This window comes from Phasianus colchicus, chromosome 1 (assembly GCF_987193195.1).
Source record: "Phasianus colchicus chromosome 1, bPhaCol1.hap1.1, whole genome shotgun sequence".
In the NCBI taxonomy this organism is placed as follows: Eukaryota; Metazoa; Chordata; class Aves; order Galliformes; family Phasianidae; genus Phasianus; species Phasianus colchicus.
In genome coordinates this window covers 77,649,166-77,664,501 of record NC_143436.1, presented here as the reverse complement: position 1 = coordinate 77,664,501, position 15,336 = coordinate 77,649,166, and the positions used below count along the sequence as shown (strand labels likewise).

The following is a 15,336-nucleotide window of genomic DNA, read 5'->3' as shown; positions in this document are numbered from 1 at the left end:
CTCTTTAGAATAGAGGTTAACCTTAAATTCAAGGGACTTCTACAGAAGAAGAATTCCTGTATTAATAAACTACTCCCACAGTGACCAAGGAGAAAAAGGAGTGCCATCTCTCACAATAGGCAAAAGACTTCTGCTGTTTGATAGTTCTATTTATATGTAGTTGTGCAACTGCAAGGTGTTGCACTTGGGCCAGGGCAATCCCAGGTGTTTTTACAGAGTGGGTGAAGAACCCTTTGAGGGCAGCCCTATGGAGAAGGATTTGGGAATCCTGGTGGACGAGAAGTTGGATACGAGCAAACAGTGTGCGCTTGCAGCCTGGAAGGCCAACTGTGTTCTGGGCTGCGTTGAAAAAGGGGTGGCCAGCAGGGAGAGGGAGGTGATTGTCCCCTTTTACTCAGCACTTGTGAAGCCCCATCTGGAGTACGGCATCCAGGCCTGGGGCCCCTAGTATAAGAAGGATGTGGAGCTCTTGGAGTAAGTCCAGAGGAAGGCCACTAAGATGATAGGACAAGGGGGAATGATTTTAAACTGAGACAGAAGAGGTTCAGGTAGATTTTAGAAGGAAGTTTTTCACACAGAGGGTGGTAGCACACTGGAACAGGTTGCCCAAGGAGGCTGTGGATGCCCCTTCCCTGGAGGCATTCAAGGCCAGGCTGGATGTGGCTCTGGGCAGCCTGGTCTGGTGGTTGGCGACCCTGCACATAGCAGGGGGGTTGAAATTAGATGATTATTATTGTCCTTTTCAATCCAGGCCTTTCTATGATTCTGTGTATTGGGGTAGTGCAAAAGTCTAAACTTAGAAGTGCTCAGGTCTTGTACCTTACTTCTATAGATTGTAAATAAGAAGAATCTTCTCACATTTGCAACTTTTTTTTTCTTCTAAATTTATTTTTTAAGAGCATTGCTTTGAAGATCTGATTTATTCCATGGGGATATCAGTGATATAGTGTTGCTGTCTACTTACCTGTGGTTGGCAGCTTTCTATTACCTACATCTTGTTTTTTGTGTATGCAGTAAAAAACATTTCTTTGCATATGTATTGTGGTGTTCTGGGAGGGTACAGCAATTGCTGCCACACATTTAACTGTATCATTACTGGCTCAGACTTGGGTCAGTTTGTTAGCTTCTTTAAAGGAGCCCCTAGCTTGCAAATAGAAATACCAATTATATAAGTAACAACTGTTAAACTAGTGCTATTGTAGTGAGAGAACTCCCTTTCTCCTTCAGGTAAAATGCAGAATTTTAATTATAAGCATTTTCTTGTTGTGCTCTAAAGTGTTGGAATTTACAGAGACCAAGTTTTGTCTGAAATAGAAAAGCAGAATAGAAGTGCACATAAGTATATTGGATCTGAATAAAATCACTTTCAGAGAGGTAAGGTGTTGACAGAAACAGAATTGATTAATTAAACTTTGAATTTGAGTATTAACTTTTGTCTTTGAAAAATGTCTTGTTACAGCAAATGGAGTTGAACATCTCAAGGGATGAGGCATCCACAACTTCTCTGGGCAGCCTGTAGTTTAAAACTGATCCACCTTGTTCTATCATTTCCAGACTGTGTGAAGTCAGTCTCCCTCCTGATTATAACCTCAAGTACTCAAGTACTTAAGTACTGGAAAGCCACACTGAGGCCTCCCAAGAGCCTTCTCTTTTCTAGGCTGAACAAACCCAGCTACCTCAGCCTGTCTGCTTAAGAAAAGTACTCCAGCACTCTGATCTTCTTTTTGGCCCTCCTCTGGACAAAGTCTGAAGGCTCCGCATCTTTCTTGTGCTGGGGGCCCCAAATCTGGGCACAGTAGTCCAGATGCAGCCTAATAAGGGCAGACTAGAGGGGAACAATCACCTTGCTCACCCTGCTGGCCACCCCTCTTCTGTTGGAGCCCAGGATGATACAGTTGGCCTTTCAGGCTACAAGTGCACACTGCTGGCTCACGTCCAGCTCTTTGTCCACCAGAACCCAAGTAGCTGGGGGGGGGGGGGTCCAGCAGGGCTGCTCTCAAGGACTTCTTCTACTTGTGCTTTTCTTAGATTTATCCACCAAATAGTCCACCCTTCAAATCCATAACTCTCCAACTTAGAGATAAGGATGTGGTTTGGACCAAGTAGAAGACTTTGTAGAAGTACAGGTAGATGATATCAGTTGTCTTTCCTTTGCCCACTGATGCTATCACTCCATTGAGAAGTCCATCAGATTGGTTAGGCATGATCTTCGCTTGGTGAAGCTGTGCTGTATGTCTCAGATAATTTCCTTGTCTTTCACATGCCTTAAAACAGTTTCCAGGAGGATCCGTTCCACAATCTTCCCAGGCACAAACATGAAGCTCATAGTTCCTCAGGTCTTTTCTTTCTTAAAAATTGGAACAATGTGTCGATTTTTGCATTCAGTGGGGACTTTGCCCAAGTGTCATGACTTCTCAAATATGATGGAGAATGGCTTGGCAACCACTTCAGTCAGTTCCTTCAGAATCCTGGGATGCATGTTGTCTGGCCCCATAGACTTGTACACATTCAGTCTCATGAGGTTATCATTGTGGTCCTTTTCAACCCAGGCCATTCTATGATTCTATGATTCTATGATTCTATGATTCTATGATTCTATGATTCTGTGATTCTATGATTCTATGATTTTGGACTTGTGTTTTTTTTCCCTGACCCCCACTTAGTGGTCCTAAGTCGATGGACCTGAGATATGGGAAAGCTGACTGCTGGTGAAGACTGAGACAAAGAACTCATTGAGTACCTTGGCCTTCTCCATGTCTGTGAAAGCCAGTTTTCCCTTTTCATTTATTAGAGGGAGTACACTCGCCTTTATGTGTCTCTTTTGACCAATGTACCTAAGGAATCCGTTGTTATTTTTCACATCCACACAATTCCGTGTCTGTACATGTCCTTCTTTTCCCTGATTTTGAACAGTGGGTCAGCCAGGCTGATTTTCTGCCTCCTCTGCTAGTTTCTTTATGCTGGGAGATGGAGAGTTCTTGTGCTCTCAGAAGGGTATCCAGAGCTGCCAGATCTGCTCTGCTCCTTTGTCCCTAAGGACAGCTTCCTATGGGATATCATCTGGCTGCCCATGCGTTGCATGGGCATATGCTCTGCTGGTGAAACACTGGCTGGTTGGCTGAACCCAAAGAGTTGTGGTCAATGGAGTTAAATGCAGTTAGTGGCCCCCAGGTGCTGTCCCCCAGGACTTGGTACTGGGACCACTCCTATTTAACATCTTTATTGATAATAAAGGGGGGGATTGAGTGCACCCTCAGTAAGTTTGCAGAGAACGCCAAGCTGGGATGGCGAGTTGATCTGCCAGAGGGGAAAAGGCACTACAGAGGGACCTGGACAGACCGGATTGATGGGCCAAGGCAAACTGTATGACTTTCAATAGGGCCAAGTGTAAAGTCCTGTATTTTGGTCACAACAACCCCAGGCAACCCTACAGGCTTGGGGAGGAGTGACTGCATAGCTGCCTGATGGAAAGGGACCTTGGTGTACTGATGGACAGTCAGCTGAATATGTGCCAGCAGTGTGCCCAGGTGGCCAAGAAAGCCAATGGCATCCTGGCTTGTATCAGGAATGGAGTGGTGAGCAGGACTAGGGAAGTCATCCTGCCCCTGTACTTGGATTGGTGAGGCCTCACCTCTAGTACTGTGTTCAGTTTTGGGCACCTCAATACAGAAGGGACATTGAGGTTCTGGAACAGGTCCAAAGAAGGGCAAGAAGGCTTCTGAAGGGCTTGGAGAATATGCCCTATGAGGAGAGACTGAAGGAACTGGGGATGTTCAGTCTGGGGAAAAGAAGGCTGAGGGGAGACCTTATTGCTCTCTTCCATATTAGAAAGGTGCTTACAGCGAGAGTGGGGTTGATCTCTTCTCACTGGTGACAGGTGTCAAGATGCAGGGAAGTGGCCTCAAGTTGTGCCAGGGTAAGTTTAGGTTGGATATTAGGAAACACTTCTTTCCAGAAAGGGTTGTTAAGCACTAGAATAGGCTCCCCAGGGAGGTGATTGATTCACCATCATAGAATCGTAGAATCATAGAATGGCTTAGGTTGGAAGGACCTCAAGGACCATCAAGCTCCAACTCCCCCGCCATATCCATATCTAATACTAGACCATCCCTGAATGTGTTTAAAAAACGTTTGGATGTGGTACTTGGACATGATTTATCAGTCCGTTAGAGTTAGATGTTATCAGATGTTAGAGTAGTATGGTTAGGTTGCAGTTGGACTTGGTGATCTTGAAGGTCTTTACTGATCTAAGCAATTATATGATTCTGTTATTCAGTAATTTCTTAAACAACCCAAAGTTCACTCTTCTGAAGTCATGAAAGCATGAAACTGGATTACTAAAAATTATTTTCTAAAAATTAATATTTTGAGAGTAGTGTTGTGGTTAGAGTTCTGTCTGGAGCCATTTGAAGCCTGTATAAAGTTTGCTTCTTTGCCAGCATCCTCAGCAAACATCTCGATCCTCCACAATTTTTTAAATGGCGATGGTAGCTCTAGCTTACATAATGGAAATTTCAAGTTAAAATCCATAGTTGGTTGTAAAATGGGTTGTGTATCATGGTGATTGGAATTTTTATTTCGCCCTTCAAAATCTCCCAAAGTTTCATACTTTCAAGTCAGTCATGGGAGATCATAACAGAACCTTAAGATATTTTTGCTCAGCCTTTGGTTTTTGTTTCTGTTCTTGCCTATTATAGTCCTTGTCCCTTTCACTTCATCAGTAAGGTCATCTAGTGGACTATCTTGTAAAATGAATTTCAATCTTTTACAAGGGGAAAGATTCTTTTTATTTTCATATGCTACTTAAATACATTTTTATATTCTGTCTTTATAAGTATGTGGTTGTAAATATATGTATAAAGTTGTTCAGCTTTTGTTCAGGTTTGTGTTGCATCATGATTCCAACAAACTGTTTGTACAAAAACTGGTGAAGTGGGAAGAAAGAAGCAGAGGCATTCAGGCACAATCCAGCTGTGTGTAACTACTGAAGTTCTGATGAGATAAAAATAAAAGCTTATAAAAAGTACCAATAAAAACTGAAGTCGGGATCTGGTGTGTTGTTTCCAGGAGGGCACTAGGTAAATCAGTATCAATAGGAGAACCAGCCTGTTGTTAGGGCATTATTATTAATAACCTCCTTTCCATTGTGACATTCACTTGAATATCTGGTATCTGAAAATGGTCTAATACCATTGAGACTTGGCTGAGCCCATAAATGGATGTCCCAGGCTTTTGTGTGGGGGACTAAAATTATTTTTTTTTATGTAAAGTCACCTTTCATCAACAAAATTCTTTGATTCAGTAATTGGAAAGTAATGAAGTACATAGTGAGCTTTTGAATGTTTTTCATGCCCTAATTACTCAATGGAGGTAAGAGCTGCAGTGAAATAAAATGTGTTCTTTTTGGAGCTGAGGTCCTACTGTCGAGTGAGGCAACTATAATGTTGAATGTCCTCATAGCATCACCTACCAGTGAAGTATAAATCAGAGACAGTTAAGTGTAATTGCTGGTGAAAATACAGCTGGAGGATCTGGATATTGCTTTTTTCTTTGCTTATTTTTTCATCAAATAAGCAGTTCTGTATGATATATTAACTTAGCTACATAAATACTTAGTGTTTACAGCTGGAGGAGGTAGCATCTGATCTGTAAAGCTACAGTGACAGAAGGTTACTGAAGCTTGCAAGGTCTCCTTGGTTGTAACAACATAACCATAAGAGAGAGTCATATGTTTATTTTTTACACAGCACAAGTTCATTATGCCCTAGTGCTAGTTAGTCACTTTGATTTTAAAGTTGGATATTGGCTACGCTTATTTCTTTGATTGTTCTAGTTTATAAATTGTGGTGTCGGCCAGTCATGGACAGCTCTTAGTGATAGGTGCTTTACAAGTAATGGTCAAAGAAGTAATCCCCCTGACCTGGAAGTCTTGGAGGGGGAGCAGAATAACCCCTCCACGATTCAGGTAAAAACAGTTAGAAACCTGAACTGTCAGAAGTCCACAGGGCTGGATGGGGTCCTTCGAGAGTGCTGAGGTAGCTGGTGGAAGTAACTGCCCATCTGCTTTCCAATGTCTGTTAGCGTTCCTGGTCATCCAGAGAGAACCCAGAGGATTAGAGGCTTGCCAGCATGACTCCCATCTACAAGAAGGGTTGTAAGGAGGATCTGGGGATCTGCAGGCCCATCAGCCGTGGTGCCAGGAAAGATTATAGAGCAGATCATCTTGAGTGGTATCACATGGCATGTGTGAGACAACTGGGGGATCAGGCCCAGCCAGCATGGGTTCACGAAATGCAGGTCCAGCTTGACCAACATGATCTCCTTCTGCAATTGAGTGATTCACCAGGTGGATGAGGGAAAGGCTGTTGATGTAGCCTACCTAAACTTCAGCAAAGCCTCTGAAACTGTGTCCCGCAGTATTCTTCTGGAGAAGCTGGCAGCTTCATGGCTTGGACGGGTACACCCTTTGTTGGGTAAAGAACTGGCTGGATGGCCAGGCCCAGAGAGTGGTGGTAAATGATGACCACGAAATCCAGCTGGTGACTGGTGACAAGTGGTGTTCCCCATGGATTGGTATTGTGTCCTGCCCTGTTTAATATCTTTACTGATGACCTGGATGAGGGCATTGAGTGCACCCTCAGTAAATTTGCAGATGACACCAAGTTCGGGGGAATCTTTGGAGGGATCTGCTTGAGGGTAGGAAGGCCCTACAGAGGGATCTGGGTGGGCTGGATCACTGGACTGAGGCCAATAGAATGAAGTTCAGTAAGACCAAATGCCACATCCTCCTCTTTGATAACAGTAATCTCATGCAGTGTTACTGGCATGGATCAGAGTGGCTGGAAGACTGTGTAGAGGAAACAGACCCTGGGGTATTTGTCAACACTCAGCTGAATATGAGTGTGCCCAGGTGGCCAAGAACAATGGTATCTTGGCTGGTGCCAGAAATAATGTTGCCTGCAAGAGCTGGGAAGTGATCATCTCTCTTCACTCAGCACTGGTGAGGCCATACCTTGAGTACAGTGTTCAGTTTTGAGCTGCTCAGAACAACAAAGACATTGAAGCCCTGGAGTGTGTTCAAAGAAGGGCAGTGAAGCTGGTGAGGGTTCTAGAGCACAAGCCTTATGAGGAGCAGATGAGTGAACTGGGATTGTTCAGTCTGGAGCAGATGAGACTCAGTAGAGACTTTATCACTCTCTTACAACTACATGAAAGAAGGCTCTGGCAAGGTGGGTGTTGACCTCTTCTCCAGCATAATTAACAATAAGAATAGAGGGAATGGTCTCGTGTTGCACCAGGGGAGATTCAGTTTGGACATCAGGAAAAATTTCTTCTCCAGAAGAGTGGTTAGGTGTTGAAACGTGCTTCGCAGGAGGTAGTAGAGGTGTTAAGAAATGTTTAGATATTGTACTGAAGGTTATTGGGAAATTTTGGTGATAGGTGGATGGTTGGACTTGACCGTCTTTTCCAACCTTGGTGATTCTATAATTCTGTGAAAAAATGAAGATGGTCTACTAATAAAAAATTGGAAAAAGCTTGGGTGAGCCTTTTTTCTTAACCAGCAATAATAAATGTTTTTACCATTTACAGACTCTGACTGGATTTATGGAGATTTTTTGTACATTATAAAATAATTCTTTTTTAATCTTGATGTGTGTATAATTTGTTATTGTAATGTAGCTGTTAGTAATTGAGGCAGATATTTATAATGCAATATTTTTCACAAATACGCAACATTATTTTTTTCTGAATATCTACCTCCTTTCTTTCTAGTTTGTCAGTGTAAATCTTATGGCAAACTAAAGAGTAAACAGAAAAAAATATATTAGACTGTAGATAACCTGTGCAGTCTCATATTATTTTTTGCTTATTTTGGTAAATTCTGAAAGTAACTAGCTGCAGCATAGGATTCAAATGGCATAACTTCACAATCAGTGAATTCTCAAGTAAATTTTCAAAGGGAAGAGTGTTTTCATTCTTCTAAAACGATACTTAGGCATTTGCTTTGTGCTTTGAATGCTACTTATCCTGCAAGTTCCAGTGACTCAGGCAGATTCCTGGTCATGGCATACCAAGCTTGCACATCTTTGGATTTTTTCCTCCTTGTGTTATGTGCAGAAACTTTTCTGCTGCAGTATTTCATGTGGACTACTTAGTCTTTATTAAACATACAGTTGCAATTACGATGGAGAAACTTGATACAGGTAATTCTGAAAGGACTTCTAAAAAATAGAGTGAATAAGCATGCTTAATAAAGGCTTGGGCCTGCCTGCTGAAATGTTATTCAAACACAGAGAAAGAATTTTACATTCACAAATGCTAAGTATTTCATTACATGAACCACTTTATGGTTATTTTCACATGAAAATAAGGATATTTTCACAGGAAAAACCTATCAATAAAGGCACATAACTGCTTTAGGAAGTTGATTCCAATGTTGCAATGTAAAAATAACAGAAATTTAAAGAGCTGTTGGGCATAGATATCTAAGAGTAAAGAAATTTCACAGGATCAGCTCTAATTTGGCATATATATTTTTTTCCTGGTAGTTGTATTTCTTTTGTAGTGGCCTCCTATTATCCTTTCTTTGAAAAAAGAAAACAATAATTTACAATTTAAATGTTTTCTCCCTTTGCAACATCCTTGTGGTGTGTTTACAGTCTTGACAAAATCACACATTTGAAAGCACCAAGTGTGACCAAAATTATTGCCCCTTTCCCTTCCCCCCCCTCAAGCATAGGCGCCAACACACATGCACACTCCTGCCTCCTCTATTTCAAGGTCCTGTCAGGAATGTTGTGCTACTATCTGGAAAAGAAATGTGACATTTGGGTCAGTGTTTCTAGTTCATAATATGCTTACAGCATTAATTATTTCAGAGGTGATGGTGTCACTGTGTGCATGCATAAGTGAGATATATGTCTATTCAGTGTATGCTGGCTGCTAGTCTGTTCCAGTACCTTGTCCCATGACATTTAAGCCCGAAGAAAATTCTGTTTGTGTAGTCAGTGTTCATTTTGTGCATAGAGGGAGGCTAGTTCTTGGCTGTCTAATATATATTTTAACATAATTTGATTGCAATGGAAAAGTACTATTACCTCACAGTTCTAGCTCATAAACAGCTAAACAGTATTTGACATTTAAAGAGATTTTCTGTTGTGCACTTGTATAGTCAAGAGTAATTCTAATCCTATTAAAGATACTGTGTCATGGAGGCGTGCCCTGTGGGAGAAGACTTCTTCTAACTGGTTAGATGGAAAGCAGAGGGGAGGAGCAAGAAAGAGGGTGGATTTATTATTTGCTATTAGGTCAGGGATTTCTGTGGGAAATGCCCAGTGGTTGCAGTTGCTGCTGATTTCACATCAACAGCAGTGAAACACAGAGTGCACTCTGATAGCTGATTACTAAATGAGATACTGTAAACGGGTGGGAAAAAAAGACAGCGTGTGAAACAGACAGACTCAGAGAGGGAAGGTTAGAGCAGGAAAAGTGGTCAGGCGACAGAGTGTTCTCCCAGGTGTACTGCAGAAGCTTTTTGGAAATGGATGCAAGGACCATCTGCTGCTTATAGATTAGAGGGCTGTAGAATAAGGGCAGAGAGATGAGCCTGTGGCTCTTGAATAAAAACTGGAGTTCTTCATATCTGATTTATCAAGATAAATCATGAGTCTGTGCATGGATAGGATATTAAGGAATAAATCCATGCTATGGATAGAGTACAGCCTGCATTGCTATAAAAAATAGATAAATAGCAACAATGCAGTGAATAAATTCTGCAGTAATCTGATTTATGTGTGAAGAAAAAGATAAGCGAAATACAGAAAGCCTGTATTGCATTGCATTTAATACTGAGAGATGCTGTACATTGAATCTGACAACTATGGAAAGAGAAATCATGGAGAAGTCAAGTAGCGAGGATTCTTCAATTCACCGGAGTCCATCTTTGGATAGCAAAGACTCAGATTTTGCTAAATCTTCTGCCTCAGGAAGGCAATTTGGTCGAGGTTTTACTGCTGGAGCTTTCTATGGTACAGCTGGATCACGCGCACAGAACCACACTGGCGTCGAAACTGGGACTGGCATAAAAAGTAACAAATACAGTGCACCCAAAGGCAGCAAATATGTGGTCTTTTACCTGGATCTATCCTTTGTTTTCCTTTTAGAATTTAAGAAGTGCGACATGACAAGAGGCTGCCTGTGTTGTTTGAAATATATGATGTTCCTTTTCAATTTGATATTTTGGGTGAGTACTGCATTTTCAGTTGCCTTCATTTGTCACTGTTGTCTGTACTGCTGCATTACATTTATAGTGCATCTCTGAAGCACTACAGTAAGTTCTTCCCCTCCCCCCTGCTGTCTCCTCCTCCCCTCCTTGCCCTGTCTCTCATACTTGCATGGAATACATTCAGTATTAAACCCATGCCTAATGAGAAAATGTACAATTTTAGTATCTTTATTATCATCTGGCTGCTGTGATTCAACTAATAATTCGTGAAACTCAATATTCTTATGTGTTTTGAACTGGGTTATTTAAGAAATGGCAAAACTGTTATTCTTCGAGAAGAGAAGAATTACTGTAGGGTTAAAATCCTGTGGTGGCAGGTTTCATAATTTATTAAGCTGTAGTTAAATATAATTTTGAAGTACATTTTTGCTGTTGACAAAAATGCTGTTTATTTATTGTAAACTTCATTCACAAGCTGCCTTTTTGTTTGAAGGAAATTCTGTTCCATTTCTCCAGTTAAAAACAATTAATTGCCTGTGTTCTAACCTCTTACAATATCAGCAAAAATGTGAAATAACTGGAATGATGAAGTAGTCTGGGTTCAGTTTCAGCTACAGTTGTCCACATTGATATGTGAAATTGGAAGTTTGCATTTACTTCTGAAGGATCAAAATTGATTTTCTTCTGTCAGCCAAGAGGCAAGAGGAGTTTTAACAATGCCTCAACAAGCAAATTAAAAGCATAATGTCTACTTCGAACAAAATGATGTGAGGTACAAGGTAGGGAGGAGATGTTCAAATCAATTGGCAGCTAGGCATCCTTGAATGAACAGTATTGCTGAGGAACATACAGACTAATTCTAATACTCGGTGCGTGAATACAGCTGAAAATGAAATAGTTTGCTTCATTTAAAAGCAAAGGTCACTGTTTTCCTGATGATTACAGTACTTGAATGTATGAACCACATCATTAATGTTTGTGGTCCAGAAATATACAGTACACCTCATAAATAAACGAAGACATCTTTTCTAGATTTATTTTAAAAGAAGATTAACGATACAGTTTAGGTGGTTTGTAGTCATCAGTGTTTAAAGTTGGGAGTCTTACTAGCAGCTTCTCTGTTCATCTGACCCACTTACTGAAATAACTTTTAGGAGCAAGCATTAATGGGAGATTTGGTCTAGCACTGAACCACCAACGGCGATCTTTTAACAGAAATAGATTGAAATGTTTCATCCACTGAAATTGTGTGAATCTTAGCTAAATAGAAAGAAATGGAAAGAAAGGAGTGAAGAAGAGTCCATCAAAGTTTGTATATTTTTATTTTTTTATATTTTGTATACAAACACTATCAGGAAATCGCCTTAACTGTTCCTGAGATTAATCACTTTTATTCAACTTGAAGGTTACATTACTTTGATGCCTTGGAAGCATTTTTTTTCATATGATGCTTGTTGCCATTATTTTTGGAACAGCTCTTCTGATACCTTATTTGTGTTCTCTGTGATCAGTCATTAGTTATCTCTTCACCCTCACTTACTAAAATACATGTGTTTTCTTATTAGGATTATATTACTTTTCTTTCTGTTATTAAACATTGTCACATCTCTGATATTCCAAAAATGGTTTTTTTATGAGCTATGCTATACAGAATAAATATGGTTCCGTATAATCACAATTACAGAAGAATGCTGACGTGCAAGATGTCAAGTACTTTTCGAAGTTAGTTGCAACAGAAATTTGATCAACCAGCCTGATTTATGTTGTTCACCTTAGCTGTATTAAATTCCTCCTTTCTTCTCTTTACCTGACTTGAATGCAGTTCTGCCAGCCAAACTTGACATATTGTGCATCATTTGAGAGGACTGAAGTCTTGCTAGATTCTTATTGTTCGTAATCAGACTGTGTTACTACCCTGTGTCTTAAGCCATTCAAGTAAATAAGCCATCTTATTTTACTCATGGAAATGTGAGCTAGAATGAAGCATGCTATAGGCAAGTGTACTGTAGTACACCTGGGAACCTTTGTTTGTTATATTATGGCTGATGGGCTTTGGGTGTTTGGCTGTGTGTATGTGTTCCTTGCTGACTCTGAAAATTTTGGTGTCTCTCACTCCTGCCTTAAACTTTCCTGCAAGCCCAGCTCTAGGCTTCCCAGGCAGCTCTGCTACTGCCTCCTACTTCTACTCTGTACTGAAGCACTCCCTGCTTTTTCAGTTCTGTCTTCCCTCTCAACCCTTTTTCTTCATTCCCAGGTTTGCCTGGTCTCATTAGTCCTTGTCTTCAGCACACTGAGCTGTTAAGTACAGAATATGTTTCCCAGCATTGCTGACAGGGCTGTGTCTAGGACTGTAGTACCCCACTGCAACTTGAGCCTTGCATCCTTCAGAATTTTTATTAAGAAAGAGAAGTCCAGAACCATGAAATTGTGTCTGCTCTTGAGCAGTGACAATCATCTTTTGTAGTGCAAAGTGATTTCTTTTATTTCAAAACCCTTTTTTTAGGCAACTGTAAACAGAGATTGAAAGCAGTTCCAAGGTGTCTTTAAACACATGCCAGTCTAGCAGCTATGTGGCAAATGAAGTAGTTAATGGGCAATCTGAATGACCAGTGTACTTTCCATAAAGCTACTTTGTTCAAGATTTGTAGTAGCGCAATGGTTGGCTGCTGGGAAGTGTTGTTCTACTGTAGTGCTACAGTAGTTCTTCAACACATCTACTGAAAAATGACGAACAGTGTTTACCTCTGGTGTCCAAGAAATCTGGACCCTGTTATCTTGAACAATTCTCAGCGTTGGCCCAAAGAAGGATGTTTTTTCCATTTTTTGCTTATTGACACAGAGAAGAAGATTTAGTCTCTCCCACATGTGCCAGTGAACTGTACTATTCCTTCTGCCTGTCAGCCAGATCACACATATTTGAAGATTAATTATGTATGCATATATATATATAAAATATATATATATTGCAGAGGAGAGCATTAGAGAGGTTAAGATTGGAGGCAGCCTGGGCTGTAGTGACCATGCCTTGGTGGAGTTTGTGATCTTGAAGAATGCGGGCCTGGCAAAAAGCAGAGCTAGGACGCTGTGCTTTAGGAGACCACCAGCTGCTCAAGGAACTGCTGAGTGGGACCCCCTGGGAAACTGTCCTTAAGGGCGTGGGTACAGAACAAAGCTGACAGCTCTTTAAGGACACCCTTCTGAGAGCGCAACGGCTCTCCATCCGCCAGCAGAAGAAGTTGAGCAGGGGGGCAAGCAACTGTTGTGACTGTGCAAAGACGTGCAGCTTAAACTGAGAGAAAAGAGGTGAAAGCAGGGTTGTGTATCCTGGGAGGAATACAGGGCTGTTGTCCATGTGTGTAAAGATAGGATTGGTAAAGCCAAGGTGCAGATGGAGCTGAACTTGGCAAGGGATGTGAAAGATAACAAGAAGGGATTCTACAGGTACATAGGCAGGAAAAGACAGGCCAAGGAGAGTGTTCCCCCTCTGATGAAAGGTAACGGGGAGCTGGCTTCCTCAGACATAACAAAAGCTGAGGTACTCAATGAGTGCTCTGCCTCAGTCTTCGTGGGTGTCAGGCTTCCTGTGTCTGCCAGGACCGTGAGCCTCTAAGTGAGGGTGTGGGGAGCGGTTTTTGTCCCACTGTAACAGTGGAACAAGCCCGAGTCATCCTCATGAAATTGAACGTGTGTAAGTCCATGGGGCCAGATGATATCCATCCTAGGGTTCTGAAAGACATGGCTGATGTGGTTGCTAAGTAACTCCATCATATTTGAAAAATCATGGCTGTCTGGTGAAGTCCCCTGTGACTGGAAAAAGGAAAACATTACTCCCATTTTTAAGAAAGGGAGAAAGGAAGACCCAGGAACTACAGGCCGGTGGGCCTCAACTCTGTGCCTGGGAAGATCATGGAGCAGATCATCCTAGAAGCTATGTTATGGCACATACAAGATAAAGAGGTGATTTGAGACAGCCAGCATGGCTTCACCAAGGGCAGATCATGTCTGACCAACCTGGTGGCCTTCTAATGATGGAGTGATGGCTTCGATGGATGGGGAAAGGGTGGTGTATGTCATCTACCTGGACTTCTGCAAGGCCTTTGACATGGTCCCTCACCATATCCTTCTCTCTAAATTGGAGAGGTATGGATTTGAAGGATGGACTGTTCAGTGGATTAGGAATTGGCTGGCTGGACACAGCCAAAGGGTTGTAATCAGTGGTTCTGTGTTAGGGTGGAGGCCAGTCACAAGCGGTGTCCCTCGAGGGTCAGTCTTGGGACCATGCTCTTCAACATCTTTATCAATGACATAGACGATGGCATTGAGTGCACCCTCAGCAAGTTTGCAGATGACACCAAGCTGAGCAGTGTGGTCGATACAATGGAAGGAAGCCAGCCAGAGGGACCTGGAGAGGCTGGAGAAGTGGGCCCATGAAAACCTAATGAGGTTCAGTAAGGCCAAGTGCAGGGTGTTGAGCAATCCCAGGTATTTATACAAGCTGGGGGAAGATCTCCTTGAGAGCAGCCCTGCAGAGAAGGACTTGGGGGGTGCTGGTGGATGAGAAGCTGGACATGAGCCAGCAGTGTGTGCTTGCAGCCCAGAAGGTCAACTGTATTCTGGGCTGCATTAAAAAAGGAGTGGCCAGCAGGGAGAGGGAGGTGATTGTCCCCCTCTACTCAGCTCTTGTGAGGCCCCATCTGCAGTACTGCGTCCAGGCCTGGGCCCCCAGTACAGGAAGGACGTGGAGCGGGCCCAGAGGAGGACCACTAAGATGATTGGAGGGCTGGAGCACCTCTCCTATGAGGAAAGGTTGAGGGAACTGGGCTTGTTTAGCTTGGAAAAGAGAAGGCTCTGGGGAGACCTTATTGTGGCCTTCCAGTACTTGAAGGGAGCATATAAACAGGAAGGGGAATGGCTGTTTACGAGGATGGATAGTGATAGGACAAGGGGGAGTGGTCTTAAACTGAGACAGGGGAGGTTTAGGTTAGACATTAGGAGGAAGTTTTTCACACAGAGAGTGGTGACACACTGGAACAGGTTGCCCAAGGAGGTTGTGGATGCCCTGTCCCTGGAGGCATTCAAGACCAGGCTGGATGAGGCTGTAGGCAGCTTGG

At 42.2% G+C, this 15,336-nt stretch overlaps 1 protein-coding gene across 11 annotated transcripts in view; it reads left to right on the top strand.

Annotated features, from left to right (window-relative positions):
* TSPAN9 (tetraspanin 9) overlaps positions 1-15,336 on the top strand; it is a 163,236-nt gene that overhangs the window by 72,200 nt on the left and 75,700 nt on the right. For 10 of the 11 annotated variants that reach the window (XM_090148239.1, XM_031611545.2, XM_090148227.1 and 7 more), the window contains one exon: positions 10,164-10,243. In XM_090148239.1, coding sequence (XP_090004365.1) covers positions 10,164-10,243 — 80 coding nt within the window. Of the gene's footprint in view, positions 1-9,790; positions 10,244-15,336 lie in introns of those variants that run through there. The other variant, XM_031611544.2, reaches the window with a different exon arrangement.